The sequence below is a fragment of the Elgaria multicarinata genome, chromosome 7, assembly GCF_023053635.1.
Source record: "Elgaria multicarinata webbii isolate HBS135686 ecotype San Diego chromosome 7, rElgMul1.1.pri, whole genome shotgun sequence".
NCBI lineage: Eukaryota > Metazoa > Chordata > Lepidosauria > Squamata > Anguidae > Elgaria > Elgaria multicarinata.
Window position 1 is genome coordinate 82,688,659 of NC_086177.1, and position 22,041 is coordinate 82,710,699.

At 39.5% G+C, this 22,041-nt stretch overlaps 1 protein-coding gene across 1 annotated transcript; it reads left to right on the forward strand.

The window, feature by feature from the left end:
* The first annotated feature begins 865 nt into the window (after positions 1-865).
* Positions 866-21,703, forward strand: DECR1 (2,4-dienoyl-CoA reductase 1). The gene is made up of 10 exons (XM_063130921.1): positions 866-968; positions 4,629-4,828; positions 10,293-10,350; positions 10,484-10,570; positions 12,076-12,223; positions 13,981-14,080; positions 17,036-17,108; positions 19,174-19,320; positions 19,783-19,845; positions 21,446-21,703. The coding sequence occupies exons 1-10, from the start codon at positions 891-893 to the stop codon at positions 21,503-21,505; spliced, it is 1,014 nt and encodes a 337-aa protein (XP_062986991.1). The 5' UTR covers positions 866-890; the 3' UTR covers positions 21,506-21,703.
* Positions 21,704-22,041: the final 338 nt, after the last annotated feature.

Below are 22,041 nucleotides of genomic sequence, written 5' to 3' on the forward strand. Positions count from 1 at the left end.
AAATCCTGACTTACGTCTCAGTCTATGGTTGCAAGTCTATACCCAAAGTTTTACCTATCGTGTGTGAATAGGATAAAAAAAGAAAGGCTGCAATCCTATGTGCACTTACCTAGAAGTTAGTCCCATTAAACCCAACTTAATTCTGAGTTGACATGTATATCATTGCACACTATTAATGTCTGTGTGCTTTTAGTGCAGACTTTCTCAATTCAACAGGCAAGCCCCAGTGTATTTGCCTTTTAAAGTTTTCCCGGCAGCAATCCAATGTGGATTGAAGGAGTGGTTGGTGATGGATATTCGGTGGGATGCGAAAGACTACACTCTGTACATTCTCAGAGGCACTGCTCCTCTTCATGCGTTTGTACTATTGATCATATTTGAAAAAGCCGATTCTGGGGAGCATTGGACTCCCATAAAGCTCTGAAGAAAATCTGTAGCCAACTGCAGCCGAAATATATCACCCAGCGCAGGCTGTTGGTTTCACTTTTGGTGGGTCTGTGAATCCATTCTGGGATTCAGTCAGAGCCAGCCAGAACTCTAAAGTGCTGAACTCCAAAACAGGTTTGACGCCTTTGTAGCTGGTTGGTTCTGACTGAATCTCAGAAGGGATTCACAGCCCCATGAAAATCGGAGCCACCAGCCTCCACTGATAACATCACCGCCTGGACTGTGACAACTTCGTCTTCCGGAATAGAGGCGTCGCCCCCCCCCCCTCCCCCGCGAAATCCATCCCTCGGGGGCGTGGTTCTGCCGCAAGGGGCGGGGCCAAAGTGTGGGAAATGAGTTAAGCCCCTCCCCATGGCGGGTCGTTCTCTGCAACTGGTTCGGGGGGGAGGAGCCGTAGGAGGGCGTGGTCTTTCGCTTGTCAGCCTGAGCCTGAGCAGGGGGACATGGCGGCGGTCCTGGCTAAGAAGTGCGGGCTACTACGGACCGGGTTAGTCCCGCAGTTGCTTACTACAACTGTGCGGGTAAGGTGCTCCCAGCGCCGTCTGGACACTTTCCACATTCAGGCACACAGATGGAGGAGTTTTTCTCACCTTCCCGCTGGGGACGCTGTATAGCCTCGCTTCAGAAACATCCCCGCAGAGGAAACACTCCGCTTGTTTGTACACGCGCTGCACAATGCGGTAGACACCTTCGGGCTACGGAAGTGGGGGCGGCAGGGAATACCGTTTTGAAGAGAGGGCGGAAATCTTCCCAGCGTGTAGACAAACTAGCCATTTCCCTTCTTTGCTAGTTTTCGACTTGCAGGGAGTGCTGTTCTGAACCGAGCATGCTTCTACCACCTGGAGTCTTGAAGTGGTATCGTCTGTTCCTGACCCCGCCACCACACTGTTGTTTGTCTAGATCCAGCGTAGCTCGCATAGAATAGAGTTCTGCCTTGATTGCATACAGACACTAGCCCTGTTCAGAAGACACCTTAAACCACCGCTATAACTACGGTAAATAAGGCTTTTTGCCCTATTCACTGTGCTTAAAGCCACAGTTTAAGGTGTCTTCTGAACAAGGCCAGTGTCTGGTACTCTTTACAACTTACGGAAGTTATTTGGGAGCTGGGCTTTTCCCCACTTCAGGGCTCTACACAGGGTTCCTATAATTGTTCAAGGTTAGCAGCCGCATTAGTGGGACTGATTATATAGAACTTTCCCACAGAATTAGTATACACACATGAGTTGCAGCAGGGTGGTATTTTCATGTGGCTGCAGGCCTTTCAATGTTACAGGAGCATTGTGGGATAAACTCATTGAAACACAGCTCCCACATTGGTCTTGTGGTGCAACACCTTCCCTGTACATAATATAGATGTGGGGAAGCTTTGACCCTTCAAATGTGATTTGATTACAGCTCCCATCATCTCTGACCATTGGCCATGCTGGCTTGGGATGATGGCAGTTCTCGTCTAACAACATCTGAAAGTTCCTCACCATTGGCAAGATATATAACATCGTTTCCCCCTGTCTGCAGAATATGATGTACTCCTAATCCTAGGCACACATCACAATGCATACGCAGGATGCAATCTGCCTATTCTCTCTTTATAATTTGCCTCAGTTTACCAGTTGCTAGATAACAACTTTCTACTGCATGACATTCAGTAAGGCTAATTCACACAGCAACAAATCCAGGTTTTCCACAGAGTGTAGTTTAACAGAGCTGTAATCAACCCTATCTATCATTGTGATGGGTGGGTGGGTATTGTAATATACTTCAAGCATGTGTTTGTTGTAGTCATACTTTGTTAGATGTACACTTTTTAAAAGAGAAAGAGTTTGTTGCACCTTAAAGACTAACAGTGTTTTATTATTAAGGCATGAGCTAACCCCACTTCGTCAGATGTTCCATTCCTACATCTGATGAAGTGAGTTTAGCCCACAGAAGCTCATGCCTTAATAATAAAATGCCATAAGTCTTTAAGGTTGTACAGACACTTTTTGTTTTCATACTACAGACTAACATAGCTGCCTCATTTGAACTTTTCAAAAGGGAACATCTAAAAACCATAATGTGCCAAGAGGCCCTTCACAACAGAACTTTGAGTTGAATTTCTTTCACATGCACGCACACACACACGCACCTTTAGCAGCTGGCAATTTCCAAAAGGAAAATCTCTTAGAGTGCTATCTTATACATGTCTACTCAAAAGCAAGTCCCATGGTGTTCAATGAGAGAGAGAGAGAGATAAAGCTTTATAATTTCAACAAGTGGTTACAACAAGCATGGTAAAAATAGTGGTAAAATGAATCATACATTCTGCAAGGTCAGAAATCTTGTTCAATGGGGCTTACTCCCAGGAAACATGGTTAGGATTGCAGCTTACAATTTTATCTCACAAAGCAGTGCATGTAGTTCTCTCTATTTTGTCCTCACAACATGGAATCGTTACTAGTACTCAAACTTCAAACTCTGGTAGCAGCCCTCCTGTCACCCGTTGGAAAGGGAGATGTAAGGCTACGCTCTTCCATAGATTCATTGTATGGCAAAGGGCACGCTGCTGCAGTGTTTTCTATAAATGGGAATAGTTTCTTCAAATGGGAGCCTATGTCACAGTGTTGTGATGGTGTACATACGATGAAGATTGTAAATCACCTTGCAGAATTGTGTTTTATAGTAACTTAGTCATTCTGATACTTTCAAAATGCATATATGCACACTTAGGGTCTGTTTGGATGATTGCTTTCAATATCAGCGGTATTGTGCATTACGGCTTAACTAGAAGTGTATGAAGATGTATTTTTCTGGGAGTGGGTGAGATGTGAAGTTGCACAAAGGAGAGGAGGTTGTGTCACGATCCCAAAACTTAGTGATGGATTGGCACAGTCCTAGTATACTTTGATGATGTCAGGAACATTGGATCAGTGGTGGACAATACCCCAGCCCTGTAGTATTGCATGGTACACTAAAGGGGCTTTCCAAAACAGTTTGTCATAAGTCATGGGGAGGGTTATGATGTCAGCCATTCAATTTATTAAAAGTCTAAAATTCCAAGATTGCACAAGCTCCTTATATAAGTCTAAGCAGCTTTTTGAATCCACTGCTGCTAAGTATAAGTTACTTATCTTATCATTTCCATAGTTCTCCAGACTCCAAAGCTCACTGGAATGTTGTTCATTTGTTTCAGTGGGCATTGGTGTCAACATTGAAGTTAGCAAACTTTGAACAGTACCAGGGCATTGCACTCAGTCACTCATAATCCAAAATAATTCGTTTGAAGCCTGTGCCATAAATGGGATTTTCTACACAGGTCTAGGACAAGACTGCTTGAATGTGAACCTTGATCCCAGTGTTTGCGAGTAACATTTTTCTTTTTACAAAGTGATCTTTCAAAGCTGCATTATACATTTTGAGATGGCGTCTTATTTGCTTATACACAAGAATGACTGTTTAGGAATTTTGGCATTTGTACATAGAGAACTGGTATAGTGTAGTGCAGCCTTCCCAAACTAGTGCCCTCCAGTTGTTTTGGACTACAATTCCCAGGGTACCTGACCGTCGGTTGTGCTATTTTTGAAGTCCAAAATATCTAGAAGGCACCAGATTAGAGAAGGTTGGTTTAAAAATGTTTCTCCCCCCCCCTTTTTTTTAACCATAGTTCTCAAGGTGTCAAAGAACTGAGCTAAAAATCAAGAAGTCCCAGCTTCAAATTTCATATCTGTCATGAACTCACCAAGCATCCTTAGGCGAACCTCTCTCTCTATGCCTCAGTCCCCGCCCCCATTTGCTATATGGGGGATAGTAATACAGAACTACCTTACAGGGTTGTAAGGATTACAACATGTGAAACACTTTGAATACTGGAAAGTGCGATGTAAATGGGTTTCTAAAAAAATATATTATTGTCTGATAGTTATTTAAATATTGTATTGGTTTTATGCACTCTTTTAACTAATTTTATGTATTGTATTTGGTGTTGTTTCCCCCCTCAATCCAGAGGGAGAGACGGGTAATAAATAAAATTATTACTATTATTATTATTATTATACTGCAGTAGTAAATTTTCTTTAGGCTATATTACCTGAAATATATAATTGTGCGTGTGCGTGTGTGTGTGTGTGTGTGTGTGTGTGTATGTATGTATGTATATATATATATATATATATATATATGATTATCTCCTTTTCTATTTTCAGCTTTTAAGCCATGGAACAAAAGCAATGTATCAAAGTGACAAATCTCAAGCTGGCTTCTTTTCACCTCTTCATAAAGTGATGTTGCCACCTGATGCTTTTCACGGGAAAGTGGCCTTCATCACGGGCGGTGGTACTGGCCTTGGAAAAGGAATGACAACTGCACTTTCTAATTTGGGAGCAGTGTGTGTAATAGCAAGCCGGTAAATACTTCAGTTTTGTATTTTACAGAACATGGGCTTTTCAAGTTAAGGCTACAACTCTCAGGATGCTTTCATGTGTGCACTTACAATCAATCCATCACAGATTTATTATACAATCACAGACACCGTTCAAAAGAAATCCAAGTTCAGTCATTATTGTGTTGTGAATTGACACTTAGGAACCATTCAGACTGGACTATATTTATTACTGGATTATATTTATTTATTATTACATTTCTATACTGCCCCATAGCTGAAGCTCTCTATGCAAAATTTAAAAACTCATCACAGCATACAGCTAAAACAATTTTGAGGAATGAGCTTGTTAAGTATATGAAAAGAAATACTTGCTTAGTCATTAAAATTGTGTGTGTATGGCTATCTCAGGGTTAAACAGAGAAAGACTATCTGTGAGCAATTACCTTGAGATAGAGGCTGTTCTGGGAACCTTGCCAAGATTCTAAGTTAGCCTCATCACAGCTGTATGTAATGTAGATAAGAATTGTGTAGATCTGTATATAGTTTCTCACTTGTGTAAAATGGAACTGATCACTGCTCTACGATCACTGCTCTCTGTGTATGCCTCAGTGTGCTGATCTGAACTGACCTGAATAGGACTGCACAGAAGCCTGAAGGAAATAAACCAGCTCTGCTGTGTAAGACCTGCGTGATGTGTGTTTGTTTTCTGAGCACAAACAGAGTTCCAGAGGGAGAAAAGTTCTGGCACAATAACCCAACAAAGGTTATGGGCCCAGTCCAGTCCAGGAAGCCTACGCCAGCCTAACCCAGGCAGAAGAACCAGAACTTGGTGGGAACGGTGCAGTATCAGAACCAGAACCAGGAGTCTGCTAAAACAGAAAACTGTTGATGAAGGAAGACATCAAGCTAAAGCCAGTGCTGCAAAGTGAGGAAAAATCTCAGTCGGCTGACTCTGAGGAGGACTCTGAGCAGGAGGACGGTGAGATACAAATTCCTAAAGCAGAGGAAATGGCAGGAGCTAATATGTCTGGTTTGCATCAATTGTTAGAAAAGCTGAATGACTCTAACTATGCATTATGGTCTTACAAAATGCAAATGTATCTGATTCAGGCTGAACTGTGGTATGTAGTCACAGAGGATCCACCAGATAGAGCAGATCCACAGAATGCTAAATGGTTTAAGGACGATGCAAAAGCAATGGCAGTTATTGCATTAGCTGTGGAAGACTCTCAAATTTCCTTCATTCAGTTTTTGAATACATCAAAAGAGTGCTGGAATGCACTACAAGCTGTATATCAAAGAGAAACAGCGGGCAGTAAAGTAATTCTAACCCGGAAGCTGTATGGAATGAAGCTGAAACCAGGGGAGTCTATGTCAAACCATTTGAAAAGCATGAGAGAAATCTTCAATCAACTCAGGGCACGAGGGATGGAGTTTACAACTATACACCAAGTCTATGTGATTTTGTCAAGTCTTGATTCATCGTACGACGCGGTTGTCACCATGATGGAAAGTCAAGAGGAGAAAAATTTAACCCTCGAGTATGTAGCTGGAAAACTACTGGAAACCTATGAAAGAAGACAAGCTTCAAAACAACAGAGCCTTAAACTTCCTGTGGCTGAATTTCAACAAAGCCATAAATCTTCTGACGTGGTGGCTGCATTAAAGGCAAGGAAATGCTTTAATTGTGGTTCCACAGGACACTTAAGGCGGGATTGCAACAACAAGAAGAAAAAGCAGTCGACAGCAAAGTGGAGAGAAGAAAACAACATGAATGAAGCTGAATCAACAAAGAAGTGTCTTCTAGCAAGAGTCAAAGAGACAATGAATCCTTGGTTTTTGGACTCTGGGGCTTCAATAAGTATGGCAAAAGACAAACTTTCATTTGTAACCTTGGAAACTTCTACTTCAGAGCAAAAGTGTGTTACCCTTGCAAATGGAACAAAAATCCAGATTTGTGGTGTGGGTAATGTATATTTTGATTGTCTGGGAGTTGAACTACAAAGTGTTTTATATGTACCAGAATTAGAAACAAACCTTCTAAGTGTGTTTCAGTTAACAGAAATGGGGTATGAGGTTTGTTTTACTGAAGAAAATTGTACTATAAAACAGGGAAACAAGGTGTGTGTGCAGGGAATAATGAAAGAATCTTTGTATATAATTAATACTTGTACAGAAAATGAAGTTGTAGCCAGCAAAGTCACAACAAAAACAATAGCCAATTGCAAACCACACCAAGAGTGTATCCATTTAACTCATAAAAGGTTTGGTCATGCTAACTATAAAATAATTTCTAAGATTCCAGAATTGTGTGAAGGGGTGAAAATCAAACCATGTTCTAACTATGTAGAATGTAATGTATGCAGTGAAACCAAGTGTCATAAGTCAAACATTCCAAAACATAGTGAGAGAACAACAAAAAGAATTTTTGAATTAATTCATGCAGATCTTGCAGGTCCTTTTGAGACAAGTCAAGGAGGAAACAGATTTTTCTTGTCTATTGTTGATGATTACAGTAGATTTGGATTTGTGTATGTGTTAAAACAGAAGAGTGAAACTTTTGGAAAGTTTAAAGCCTTTGTTAAGTGGAGTAAAAATAGATTTAAAGAACCTATAGCTAATCTAAGAACGGACCGGGGAGGTGAATTTCTCAGCAACCAATTAAAAAAATTCCTCAGTGATGAGGGTATACAACATGACCTTACTGCTCCATATTCACCATTTCAAAATGGAGTTGCAGAAAGGAAAAACAGAACCTTGCAGAACATGTTAAGAGCTCTATTGAAAGAGTCAGGATTGTCTAATCTGTTCTGGGCAGAAGCTTTGTCCACTTCAAATTATTTGTTAAACAGGCTTTACCACTCTGTACATGAAAAAACCCCATATGAAATGTTTTACAAAAGAAAACCTAGAGTGTCACATATACGGGTTTTTGGAAGTAAATGTTTTGCTCATATTCAGAAAGAAAACAGACCAGGAAAGCTAGCTCAAAGAGGTTTGGAATGTAAACTGTTGGGATATGATACACAAACAAAAGGCTATCGTTTGTGGTCTCCATATCACAAAAGTGTAATTGTGAGCAGAGATGTAGTTTTTCATGAACAAATGCAGGAAACAAAACAGTATGTAAGTTTGCCTGTAGAACAGAAAGCTGTAGAAACAGAAGAAATTCCTGAACAATCTCAGCAAGAGAGGGAGGGGGAAGAAACTGTGGAGGAGGAAACTATGCCTGTAACTATGCCAAGACGATCAGAAAGGGAACGCAAAGCTCCAATTCGTTACTCAGATGAATACCAAAGCAAACAGGTTTCTCATAGAGCTTTACTAATAGCCTATGAACCTACTTCATTTGAGGAAATTCAGGAAATGGAACCTACAGAAGCTCAGGGCTGGCATGAAGCAATGTCAGAGGAAATCAGAGCAATGGAAAAAAATGAAACGTGGGAGCTAGTACCTTTACCTGAAGGTCGTAAAGCCATTACCTGTAAATGGGTATTCAAAGTAAAACAAAATGAGAAAGGACAGGTGGAACGTTACAGAGCAAGATTGGTAGCAAGAGGATTTGCTCAAAAATATCTAATAGATTTTGAAGAAGTTTATGCACCTACAACAAAATACTCAAGTGTAAAACTTTTGTTAAAAATTGCAGCAGAAAAACAATTGAATGTATTTCATTTTGACATCAAAACAGCTTTCTTATATGGAGATTTAACTGAGGAAATTTACATGACTCAACCAAAAGGTTTTGTTAAAAATCCAGGGTTAGTTTGTAAATTGAAAAAATCCATATATGGTTTGAGGCAAGCAGCAAGGTGTTGGAATAAGAAACTGGACAATGTATTGATCAAAATGGGTTTTAAACAAAGCAAAGCTGATCATTGTTTGTACACAAAACAGGATGGTTCAAATGTAGTGTATTTGCTGATTTATGTAGATGATTTGTTACTGGTTTTTAATGAAGAAGAACAGAAAAACACATTTGTAAACCAGCTGCAAAGACATTTTGAGTTAAAAGACCTTGGTTCAGTGAAAAGTTATTTGGGAATGCAAATTTCAAAAGATTCTAACACAGGGTCATTTCTGATTGAACAAAGTGGCAAAATTAAAAAATTGCTGGAAGAACACAGCATGGAGAATTGTAAAATTGTTGCCACTCCTATGGTCACTGATTTTCAAAATCAGACAGACAGTACTGAAATGGAAGACATACAGAAATATCAGAGTGTGATTGGAAGTTTACTTTATCTAGCAAACCTAAGTAGACCAGATATTACATTTGCTGTAAATCTTTTAAGCAGAAAAATGACAAAACCTTCTGTAACTGATTGGACAGCTGTAAAACGTGTATTGAGATATCTAAAAGGTACAATCAATTACAAATTGGAAATATCTACACACAAAGATGGAAATTTCTGTGTTTATGCAGATGCTGACTGGGCTAACGCAATTGATAGAAAGTCTACCAGTGGAGCTGCATTCTTTTACAATCAATCCTTGATTGATTGGTATACAAGAAAACAAAATTGTGTAGCAACCTCTAGTGCAGAAGCAGAATATATCAGCTTATCTCTGGCTTGTAATGAGATTGAGTGGTATAAACAATTATTTGCTGATCTAAGGTTGGAAATTGAGACACCAGTAACCATATTTGAGGTTAATCAGGCATGTATTAGTATGGCTACATCTGAAAAGTGTAAACCAAGAACTAAACATGTGGATGTTCGTTATTCTCATGTGAAAGATATAATTCAGAAGGGCTGGATTAAGCTTGAATATTGTCCATCTGAAATGATGTTGGCTGATTTATTCACAAAACCAGTATCAATGGTAAAACACAAAGAGATGCTTTTAAAGCTGGGTCTCAGATTGTAACACAATTTAAACAACATGCGCAAGAGGAGGACTGTTAAGTATATGAAAAGAAATACTTGCTTAGTCATTAAAATTGTGTGTGTATGGCTATCTCAGGGTTAAACAGAGAAAGACTATCTGTGAGCAATTACCTTGAGATAGAGGCTGTTCTGGGAACCTTGCCAAGATTCTAAGTTAGCCTCATCACAGCTGTATGTAATGTAGATAAGAATTGTGTAGATCTGTATATAGTTTCTCACTTGTGTAAAATGGAACTGATCACTGCTCTACGATCACTGCTCTCTGTGTATGCCTCAGTGTGCTGATCTGAACTGACCTGAATAGGACTGCACAGAAGCCTGAAGGAAATAAACCAGCTCTGCTGTGTAAGACCTGCGTGATGTGTGTTTGTTTTCTGAGCACAAACAGAGTTCCAGAGGGAGAAAAGTTCTGGCACAATAACCCAACAGAGCTGAAGAATCAAATCAGTATTTCATAGCAGTATTGTATGAAGTATATTACAGCCATTTTTTTTGCTTGCCTACAAAAATCCTCTAATCTTTTATAATAAATTGAAGTTAAGATGGTATAAGTATGTAATGGAAACTCAGCTATAACATTTAATTATTTGTAGGAAACTTGATGTATTGAAAGAAACTGCAGAAGAAATTTCTTCTAAAACAGGAAATAAGGTATTGCTTAATAATTGTTATCAACGTTTATGAACATGATCTTTGAATGTAAGAATTGTATGTGTGCATAAAACAGCTTTTCCTTTTTTGTTGCTGCTGGTAGTGGTGATACTGATGATACTTTATTACACAGGTTCATGCAGTTCAATGTGATGTGAGAGATCCAGAATCAGTTAGCAGTGCAATTTCTCAGTTGATCGATGTGGCTGGACATCCCAGTGTAAGTACCCTGAAAATTTAATTCATCCTTGCTGGAAATATCCTGCATTATATACAGAAAGAAAATCGTTTGTAATGCAAGAACCTAATTATTTGAAAACGATGCTATAATATATTATATTTCAGAAGTAATAGTCACTCTCACGTCTATAGCAATTGATAATGCCCGTAAAAGAACCCCAGAACAGTGAGTTGTTCAGGGGTTGTTTTGCCAAGCAACAGAGGCAGCAGGCAAGCATGGTAAAAACACACCAAAAGAACAGCAGCTCTGCATGCCAGTATTATAGTGCCACAAAGGCATTAGAGATACAAGAAGGGAGCAGGTGAAGGAGCAGGGAAGCAATCCATCAATTCATGGATTGAGAAAACAAACAATGGTTTGTTCAGTTGTCTGCCAGACAAGAAGCCATGGCTTAAATAAACCAGGGGTTAGCATTACATGTCAAGATGTCAGTTTTACTTCACACCAGTCGTAGGGTGCTACTGCACTCATGTTCTGTTTGTGGGCTTCCTGTAGGCATTGGTTGGACACTTTAGGTACAGAATACTGGATAGGGTTTGGATCAGAGCCAGCACAGCTCTTCTTACTTAACTGTCACTCCTTATAATGCATCACTCCTTATAAAGCCTAAATAGCTTCATCCATAGAGGAAGGTATCAGCAAGCTCAATACAAAAACTATTTAGAAGAGAAAAGCAGCACTAAGGCAGGAGTTGGGAACCCCCAAACACTTTGTTGCAGGTCCCACTTGTAGTTTACAGTTGTGTAGGTCCACAATTATTTAATTAAATAATTAATTAATTTAAAGCATTTATATCCCGCCCTATATCATTAAGATCTCAGAGCGGCGTACAATCCTATGCATGTTTAGACAGGAAAAAAGTCCTGCAACTCCCAGGGTTCCCTAGACACCCATGGAGGCTGGGGAATGCTGTGAGTTGCAGGACTTTCTCCTGTCTAAATAAACATGCATTGGATTGCGCCTTAAATTAAGTTGATAAAAAAATATGTAAGTAGTAAATAGGAACTTTGTATTCCACCCTCTTTCTTAAACGGAGAGTTCATCCACTCTCTTATTCTTCACCACTTACAGGGAAAAGGAGATAAATATAAAGTTAGCAGCTATCTAAGTTTTCATGTTCTGTGATTTCAATAAGTAACTTTCAGAAGAGGGTTGTGCACTTGACTTGCATTGTTATAGTTGACTTGCATTGTTTAGGTATGTGTGTGTGTTTTAACATGGCTTGACTTTCAAATTGGAAAATTGTGTTTTGAAATGGGTACAGAATACATACATGCCTTTAAACCCAGAATTTTGAGCTGGATGATTTTTCACTTCCTTTTTTCTCTACACTGCTGTTCTTGCTTTTATAGACATTGTTGTTGTAAGCAATGTTATTTTTTTGCCTACTTGTCTGCTGGAATCTCTGAAGCCATCAACAAGTATCTTAAGTGCACTGAGGGCTAATTTCAATATGGATGTAAGCTTCCTGTTGTCCTTTTCAGGTTATAATAAATAACGCAGCTGGAAATTTTGTCTCTCCCTCTGAACGTCTTTCTGCAAATGCGTGGAAGACCATCACTGATATTGTTCTCAATGGTACTGCCTATATAACTCTAGGAATTGGGAAAGAACTGATAAAAGCACAAAAAGGTGAGTTCATATTGATGGGACTTGACCATTGTGCTGCTGGACAACAAATACTGTCTGAGCATTGTTGTTATTTAGTTCTTTGCAGCCTTATTAGAGCCCTGGAAATCTTTGTTTAAATAGTATTTTTCATCACTGCATAGATGAACCTGATAATATGTTGGCAAAAAGCAGAACCTTAGTGAAGGTTGAGGAAAGCTTCTCTAGTTTCCTGCCCCTCTAGAAGAAGGTGGGTCAGAGCTGGAACGGAAAAAGAGAGCGTTCCCTACCTACCAGATTGCAAGTTGCAAAGCAGCAGAGAAAAACTGCTCTTCGCCTGCTAAATATAATAAAATCCCAGAGCGGTTCACTTTAAACTGTAATATCACATTTAAAATACAATATTAAAAAAACACAACATTAAAAACAATTACAAGAAAACCAATACAAGGAGCAGCATGATTAATTTAATTACAGACTTGGGAAATCCTGGGTGAACAAGCCTGTTTTCATGAGGCGTTTGACAGGTGCCACATTTTCTGTCTCCCAAACTGCACGAGGGAGGGTTTTCCAAACAGCGGGCATTGCTACCGAGAAAGCCCACAGTTGAGGTATTGCATGGCGGCATTCCATTAATTTTTGAATGACCAGCTAGGCATCTTCTGATGATCTGAAAGGGCACCTGTGTATGTATAAAGAAAGAAGGTCTGGTAGGTATCTTGGTCCCAAGTTGTTTAGGGCTTTGTATGACAATAGCTGTGTTGAGATGGGTTCTGGTTCTGTCAGGGCCATGTCATCAATCAGGTTCTTTTAGTTAGCAAGATGAAGCAAGCCATTTGTGCAGAAAGATGACAGTTTATTAATAGAAAGTGGATGCAGAATATATATATATATATATATATATATATATATATATATGTGTGTGTGTGTGTGTGTGTGTGTGTGTGTGTGTGTGTGTGTTCGTTCGCACCTCCTTCCAGCAAATCAAGCTCTCATAGTTGAGTCCCCCATGATAGATTCTCCAGGCTGGTTGCATGGTTCCTCCTGAAGCGAAGCTGAAGCATGAAGACTGTGCGTTGGATTTTATGGGCTCGCCTGCTAGATGCCTGCCTCTCTCTCAGGAGCTGACAGGCTGCATCCCTCCCCACTCTCAGAAGAAGTGTGTGGGGGCGGTCCCTCTCACAGGTTCCCAGAGCATCTAAGCTTGGGAAATTAACTACTTTCTAGTGCCTCGTTAGGAGTGAAAACCTCCCAGTTCATCTTGAGATAAGACTTTATGAGAAAAGGATGACATAACTAGGAGAGGCCCATCCAGAATGAGGCCTGCTCTTGTCAGCTAAAGCCTGCTAAAATGTACTCACTATGTTAAGCTACATAGGTCTCTTAGAAGCATTTTGGAACACTAACGTCCATATTCCTGTCACTAACAAACTCACTACTTATAGTGGCTTGGTAGCAAATAGGCAGCCAGGGCAGTTCTTTTAACACAGATGCTATAGGAGCATAGCTGGGTGTTCCAGTGATATATGTCTTTAAGGTTTGGTGTCTAATTGATAACACTTTTGAATGACATGTTTCTAAACTCCCACAAGGAAGGGAATAGAAATAATTGTTTTACCTGCTTATATAAAGTATAAAGATATACTGGATCTTAGGTTTGAGGGTCTGACACCTAAACACTCCTAATTACTGTTTCTACAAGATACAAAAGGAAAGGTAAATCACTTGTAGGGTCAAAGCTATGTGTTGTATTCAACTCTTATTTTTTCTGAATCTTTCAGGGGCAGCTTTTCTTGCCATTACAACAGTCTATGCAGAAAGTGGGTCTGGGTTTGTATCACCAAGTGCGTCTGCCAAAGCAGGTGTGGAAGCCCTGTGCAAGTGAGTATTTTGTCTCTCCTTAAGGTTAAAATGTGTTTTATTCTTAGTCTTCCCGTACCTACGTAGCTGCATCATGCAAGACGAATGCTTCATTCTTTCCCTGTTGTTGTTGTTGTTGTTGTTTTAATGGCAAGCTTTAAAGACTTTTTTTACTTTAATCCCCCTTTGGGTAAAGGGGAGTTGGTTTGATTTTAACATTTGTATTTCTCAATTAAATTGTTTTAAAATACTGCGATTAATTTGATTGTGAAGTGGTTTTCTGCAAGTCTGAGACATTTTTCCTGCTCCATTAGCTTTTTAAAAATATTTTGTTTATTTTAAATATGTTATTTTAAAGTGTTGTTTTAAAGACATTTTTTAATTTGATTGTAGGCTGCCAACCGAGTAGAGGCTACTTATTTTTTAAAAAATGTTAGCCTTAAAGGATCTTGTCTACTGTTTTTCATTTTCACGTGATAACATCAGTACTAGGTTGCCCAGGATACATAGTCTACAAACATGGTAGGGTTGTAGCTTGCAAATTGGGTTTCTCCGTATTCACAGTCCATTTGCCCCTGAGTGGCAGAGTCTTGGGATAAGCAAAATGGGATATCGTTTGACCTGCTTGTGAGCTTCCAGAACCATCTAGTTGGCACTTTTGGAACCTGTTTGATCCAACAGTGATTGCCCGCCATCGGAATGGAAACTGCTGATGAAATGGATTCCCCCTCCCCGCAGATCCTAGTGTGCCCTGCAGGTCTGCTCCAGCGTGCTGGGGGACCCTCCGGAGCGGATTTGGGGTGGGCACAGGCAGTTGCAGGGGAGAGGAAAGCAAAGGGAAGAGCGCTTGTGCAGCATTCGATTGAACTGTATGTTGGATCTTAGTCTAATCCAGAAGGACATAAGAAGAGCCACACTGGACCAGACCAAAGGCCTATTTAGTCCAATGTTCTGTTCCCACAGTGGCCAATCCGAGGCTTATGAGAAGCCTACAAGCAGGATCTGAGTGCAATAGCACTGTCCTGCTTGTGTTTCCCAGCAACTGGTATTAAGAGGCATACTGCCTCTGTTGTTGGAGGGAATATGCAGCCATAAATGCTAGCCTTATCCTCCGCGTATTTGTCTAAACACCTTTTAAAGCCATCCAAATTGGTGGACATCATTACATCTTGTGATATTATTATTATTATTATTATTATTATTATTATTTATATAGCACCATCAATGTACATGGTGCTGTACAGCGTAAAACAGTAAATAGCAAGACCCTGCCTCATAGGCTTACATTCTAATAAAATCATAGTAAAGCAATAAGGAGGGGAAAAGAATGCATACAGGCGCTGGGTAGGGTAAACAGGCACAGGTAGCCCCTTTGACCATTTTGGTTGTGCTTTCATACACCTTTTCTATCTTTACAATATCCTTTTTAAAGCGCAGTGACCAGAACTATACACAATATTACAAACGTGGTTGCACCATAATTTTGTATATTTCCTAATAATCCCCAACACGGAATTTGTCTTTTTCACAGCAACCACACACTGGTTCGACATATTCATTACGCCACCCTGAGATCCTAGTGATATAGGGTGGGATACAAATGTTTTAAATAAATAAATAATACTACATCACACTCTCCAACACAACCCCAAGATCTCTTTCCTCTTCACTCACTGACACCTCAGAGTCCATCAGCATTCAAACAAATTCTCATAAACCTTAGTGTTTCCACCCATTTCCATGTAATGTTTTTGTTGCTTTTTCCCTATATGGTTTGATGTTACATGGTGATCTGTCAGTGATTGAAAACCTTCCATTGATTCTCTGATGAAAGGATGTATAAAATCTCAGAATAATAGACCCCAGGTCTGCAAATCAGCATAAAGGAAGATCACCCTGGAATACCTTATGAACTTTCTTCTTAGCTGGATTTGTATTGTTGATCGACTTCCATATCAGCTGGTTATGTGTTTCGATCCACTTCCATGCATCACTTTCATTTGTGAGATTACAATAGAAGTTACTCTCATTACTTGAAAATAGGAGGCTGTGTGAAGAAGATATATAGTACACTTCTTACTAGGAATCCATCCAAAAATCTGCACAATACTCCAGTAAACAGAAAACATAGTGTCTTCAAGCCCAAAATGTGTATATATGTATGTTTATATTTATTTGTATTTAAATTTATTTATTTATTTATTAAATGTGTAATTTAATTGATTTCTCTAAGCATTGTACAATAAACAGTAAGTGTAATAAAATCACAATGAAAGCGACAGTATAAAACAAACATACTGACATAGCATAAAATAATATAGATGCAAAATCTAAATTCAGCATCAGTTGCAAGAGTTAAAATCCACGACGCAGTAACTAAAATAATATATTTCTTTTTTTAAAAAATAATTTATTAAACTCTATTTAACAAAGCGGTTTAAAAAAGTTAAATATATATATAAAAACATACGTCAGACAGCGTTTCTAATAAATACACAAACACAATTTCTGTAGATGCCGAACCGAGCTTGTTTTCTTCAATTTACTGTGGTCAGAGGAAGATTTGTTAAACCAGAGTTGGATGCCACATCTGTACCATTGATATAATCGAGAAAAGGAGACCATATTTCATTGAATAGGTCATAGCTAAGTTGGCCCGACGAGACTCTGCGGTGGTAGGTTAATTTTTCAGAGCAGGCTATATCCCACACTTTCCCTTTCCATCCAGTGAGTGTAGGGCCCTTCGGATCCTTCCAGTGTTCGGCGATTTCTAAATGAAATACATTTCTAAATAATATATTTCAACACAAAAAAATACTTATATATGTAAAATACCTGGGAGAACAAAAATGTCTTAGACTAGCACTGAAAAGATAGCACTGTAGGTGCCAGGCAAGCTTTAACATCTATGTTTTCTAGTTTTATTTACCATCTGTATATGCTGAGTACTTATAAAGTCTGTTAATGAATTTCTAGGTCTCTTGCTGCTGAATGGGGTAGATATGGCATGAGATTCAATGTGATTCAACCAGGTCCAATAAAGACAAAGGTATGGTTTTTAGCCATTAAGGAATTACTTTTGACATCAGACTGATTTCAGTGATTTGTTCTCTAGACCTAAATACAATTACTTGGAAGGCAGATCTCATTGATTTAAATGGATCTTAGAAGCACATATATTCAGTGACTGGGTTTGCAGGGTCGGAGAAGGAAAATAAGCAATTGTAGCTTATTTTCCTGCTCCATGAGTGCTTTTGGTGCACCGCATCATTACCATAATTACCCTCGCCACAAACAGTTTGTCGGATCATCTGAACCCAGCAAGGGTGCGCAGCTGGTGGGTTTATAAACCGTTCTGCACAGCCTCTGTTGGGGATATTTTTATCCACAGAAGAAAGAGAAGAACTTTAAGGAGTTAAATGTGTGCTTGGCAGAATTGTCTCTGGAATGCCAGCAGGAGTCCAGACCGGAGCCTGGCAGTTTGGTCTACGTGCAAGACCTGGAATAGAGACAATTGGTTAATTGAGCCAAGGGGAAAATGTATTTAAGATGTCCATGTTTAAAGACATCTTGTTGTCAGGTTGCTGTCAGGTTGTTGTCGTTATTATCTTTGTTTGGTGAAGTATGCTGTAAATATTCTATGACCATTTGTAAAGGAAATTACTTCTTGTCAGTAAAGTTTCTTACTGACAAAGCGAAGTGAGTATTTGATTTATTCCTCAAGTAAGACTCTAAAAGCTAGTAACCAGTGTGCTTCCAGCTATTCGCAGTCAGCACGCGCTCTGAAAATTAATCAATACCCCGACAGCCTCGCCAGGTTCAGACAACACGACAAACTGTGCCTGGCGACGGTATTTATGGTAATGACGTGGCACACATTCGGCACACGCGGGGCTGCAATGTCAACTGCAATGGCTTACTTTCCTTCCTGGATCGTGAAACCCCAGCCAGTATCTAACCTCAAGCATTTGTGGCGCTTACAAGTATAGCTGCTTTTGGTCAATAACAAAAATCAAAATTCTGAAGACTAGCTACAAAGCCTTTCCTAGTTATAGTCTCCATAGTTGTTTGTATTTTATCTAAGGGATAAAATCAACAACAATTCCAGGTTACTGCAGATTCACAACCGCTCTGTTTCCGCATATCTGATATCCTGGGCTTATACAAATTCTCTCTTCATTTGACTCCAATGATGTGAGCTTTTAGAAAATTTCCTAATGCCTTAAATAGAGTGTGGTCTGATAGAGCATTTTTTAAAAAAAATATATTTTGTAAACAAAACTAAGTAGCCCATGTTCATTTGATTCTCCAGTAACCATAAGTGTTTGAACTGAAATATTTCGGGGTGAAGATAAAGCACACTTAGTATGACTGAATGTTATATTCAGACAAATTCAAAGCCTTATTTGGAAATGCTTATTATTTTATGCTTGTAAACATTTAAAGACAATGCGGTATATCCAATATTAGTCCTACTTAGAGGAGCCTCATTGAAATTGATGGGACTTAAGTTCCACTGACATTGAAACAGCCTGGAAAAAAAATAAGGAAAAAAATGCAAGCACTGAGAATTATTGACACACTAATTTTAGGACACTGAAATAACTCTGCATAATATGTCATGCAGATGTTAACGTTTTATCTATTGAGGTCTTTGGGGCACCTCTGTTTCACTGTCACTATCTATAGAATCACTTTCACTACTTATGAGTTCCATTTTAGATTGAGATCATTCTGATTCAAAGCTACTTGAACTGCATACACTTTCACTAAAGCGTGATTTTACCAATGATTCTATGAGCAAGGGCAACTTATCACAGGTCATCTTCTTGATTGTGCTTGTAACTGCTTCTCCAGATGCAAGATATTTTAAGAAATAAAAACAGGCTTAGTGGTGCATTCAGTTGTTAGTAGGGCTGTTCTCTTCGGGTTCATTACCAGTTACTAATGAATTTTATAGAACAGTGGATATTTAGAAATGGGGGGAAAGGGGGGGTAGGGAAGCACGGGAAATTTTGGGAAACTTTCCACCCCACATAATGTCTTACTATTCCTTTGTTATGCAATATACAATGGAGTTCTAAATTAACAATTTTCTCAATATTTTCCTTTAGGGTGCTTTCAGCCGTCTTGACCCAACTGGTGTATTTGAGAAAGTAATGCTCGAGAGGATTCCTTGTGGCCGCCTGGGAACCGTAGAGGAGATTGCAAATCTTGCCACCTACCTCTGCAGTGATTATGCAAGTTGGGTTAATGGAGCAGTAAGTTATGTTTCTAGTGGTTACAGGTGCATGAAACTCACTGCAACCTAAGCTAGAAATTCTGATTCACAAGCCAATTAAACCTAACTGGCTTGTGAATTGGGGGTGGGTGGGTTGATGCAAATTCTTTTGGAATCACCCTTTAATTTCTTTAGACCACAATCCTATGGTCCCTGGAGAGTGTCCCAAGGACCATAGGATTCTTCTGATTCTCCCCTCCAAGGCAGGTATTTTAGGTCAAAGGCTTCTATCTAAAATATGAATTGATGGAAGGTATATTGGGCATATACAGCTCACTTCAACAAAGCAGAGAATATTAGTGCCTTAAAAACACTTTTTGTTGTTGTTGTTTTTGGTCATGTTGTTTAAACTTGTTTTAGCATGTTGTTTAAACTTGATACTGAATTAAACCACTTCAACTTGTTACTGGAGTAACTTAACGAATATGCATTAAATCTGCAGGTCATTAGAATGGATGGTGGTGAATATGTGTCTATGGCTGGAGAGTTTAATGAACTGCGCAAGGTAATAACTTACAAGTAGGACCTATAACAAAAAGTTGCAGCGTGGAGTGCTCCTGTTCCGTGTCCTGATCATTCAGCCATGCCCTCCTCCAGGATATTCCATTCTATTACACTATTTCTTCGATTCTAAGACACACTTTTTTCCTCATATAAACATCTCTAAAAATGGGGTGCGTCTTAGAATCACGGGTGTGTCTTAGGGTTTTTTTTTCTGTTGGTGGTACTGAAATTAGTGTGTGTCTTACAATCGATGTGTCTTACAATCGAAGAAATACGGTACTTCTTCCACCCAGTTTGCCATTTCTCCTCTCAACTTTCAGTGCCTAATGGGCACCCTCGGTCTTCATTGGCTGTTTGAAAATTAGGGCAAAAGCTTAACTTTCAAGGGCGCAATTCTATTGAGTTTCTGAGTTTCCTATGCCCTGCCAGGCCAGAGCCTCTCCATCCTCCAATCTCCTACATTTTCACTAGTCAGGCTTTTCAGCTTGTCTAGCGTGGGCACTTTGGACAGAGAAGGAAGGAGGCTGGAGGAGCCTCAAGGTAACTTGTATCCTGGCCTCTCCAACTCCTCCCCTCCCACCAGAACACCCCCTTTCCTGAGGCTCTGGGATCATTTTTCCAGCCTTGTAGAGGCAGCCGGGATGGTTTATTTATTTATTTAAAACATTTCTTGGCCGCTTTTCAGAGCAGAGGCCCTCACAAGGTGGCTTACAACAATGAAATATTTAAAATATTAAAAGCAATAGAATAACACTTAAAACAACAAAACCAACAGGAACAGCAATAGCAGCAATAACAATAATAACAGGAACAACAGTACTCATCATGGGAAGGCCATGATAGAATAAAATGTTTTTAAGGCCTTCTTGAAACCCTGCAAGGATGGTGCATGACGGACCTCCAGTGGGAGTTTGTTCCAGAGGTTTGGGACCACCATAGAAAAGGCCCTCTCCTGTGTGGAGAGTCATTTAATTGCCCTCACAGGTGGGCAAATGAGAAGGGCCTCTCTTTCTGATCTTAAAGTGCGGGTAGGCTAATATGAGTGAAAGTGGGCCCTCCATTAACTTGGTCCCAAACCGTTTAGGGCTTTAAAGGTCAAAACCAGCACTTTGAATTGGGCCCAGAAACACACAGGTAACCAGTGCAGCTGGCGCAGTATAGGTGTTATGCGCTCAAATCGCCTTGCCCCCACCAATACTTGGGCGACCACATTCTGCATCAGCAGAAGTTTCCGAACCGTCTTCAAAGGCAGCCCATCTCCAAAGGCAGGTTCTCTCTCCATGGTGGCTGCAAGAGGGAGGGGTCTGGGGTCGGACCTCTGACTCCCCCCTCCAGCCTCAGAGCACTGTCTCTGACCTCAGAGGTTTTTATGAACCATCCTACAGTCCCTAGAACACTCACCCAGGGACCGGAGGATTGCTATTGATTCGGTGGGGAAAGATTTCCATAGCTAACACTGCTATTTCTATCAAAGTGATTTAAAATGTTTTGTCATTAGCTGGATTTTGTCCATTATATCTCCAGATTACTTGAAGATTTTTTAAAAAACAAAAAACCTTGCAGTCATCAGCTGAACTAAAATATTTTCTTTTCTGTGCTAGGTTACCAATGAACAGTGGAAAATGATGGAAGAAATAATAAGGAAAACAAAGGGCTCATAACTTGCTTTTTAGTGACATTTTTTATACAGAAGATATTTCTATAAGTACTATGAATTACATAGATAATGATACTACCAAAAGATTGACATAACCAGCCAGAGATGAATAACTGCTTTAAATTTACATCAAGCACAATGTTGGATGCTATGCAAACAAAGATCATAGCACAAATACACACGTTAGTTGATATTAATGATACATTTGTGTTTTTATTTGTTGGTTGATTTGGCATATAATTTTGTGTTGTGCAGTATTTTGCTATTTTGGATAACAATCCACATTAAGAATGAGACTTCCTATCTTGCCTGAACTTGACCCGAAACCTTTAGCGTACAAAGCATGTGCTCTACTGCCGATCATTTGTATTTCCACTGTTCTGCTATGTCTTAAGGGAAAGGGATGCAGAGAAGAGTTAGTGTATGCTTCCCTGCTTCAGACGAGTGTGTTGAAGATCTTTTCTTTTCATCTGCTCTTTTATTTATTTCATTTATATCCCGCCTTTTTTCCTCTAAGGAACTCAAGGTGGCATACATAAT

What these genes read in the sequence shown, in the direction of transcription:
- DECR1 (XM_063130921.1), top strand. Translation starts at nt 891, where the DNA reads ATGGCGGCGGTCCTGGCTAAGAAGTGCGGGCTACTACGGACCGGGTTA. An exon ending in GGTGTGGAAGCCCTGTGCAA is followed by an intron (nt 14,081 to 17,035) that starts GTGAGTATTTTG and finishes ATGAATTTCTAG; the next exon opens with GTCTCTTGCTGCTGAATGGG. An exon ending in CAGGTCCAATAAAGACAAAG is followed by an intron (nt 17,109 to 19,173) that starts GTATGGTTTTTA and finishes ATTTTCCTTTAG; the next exon opens with GGTGCTTTCAGCCGTCTTGA.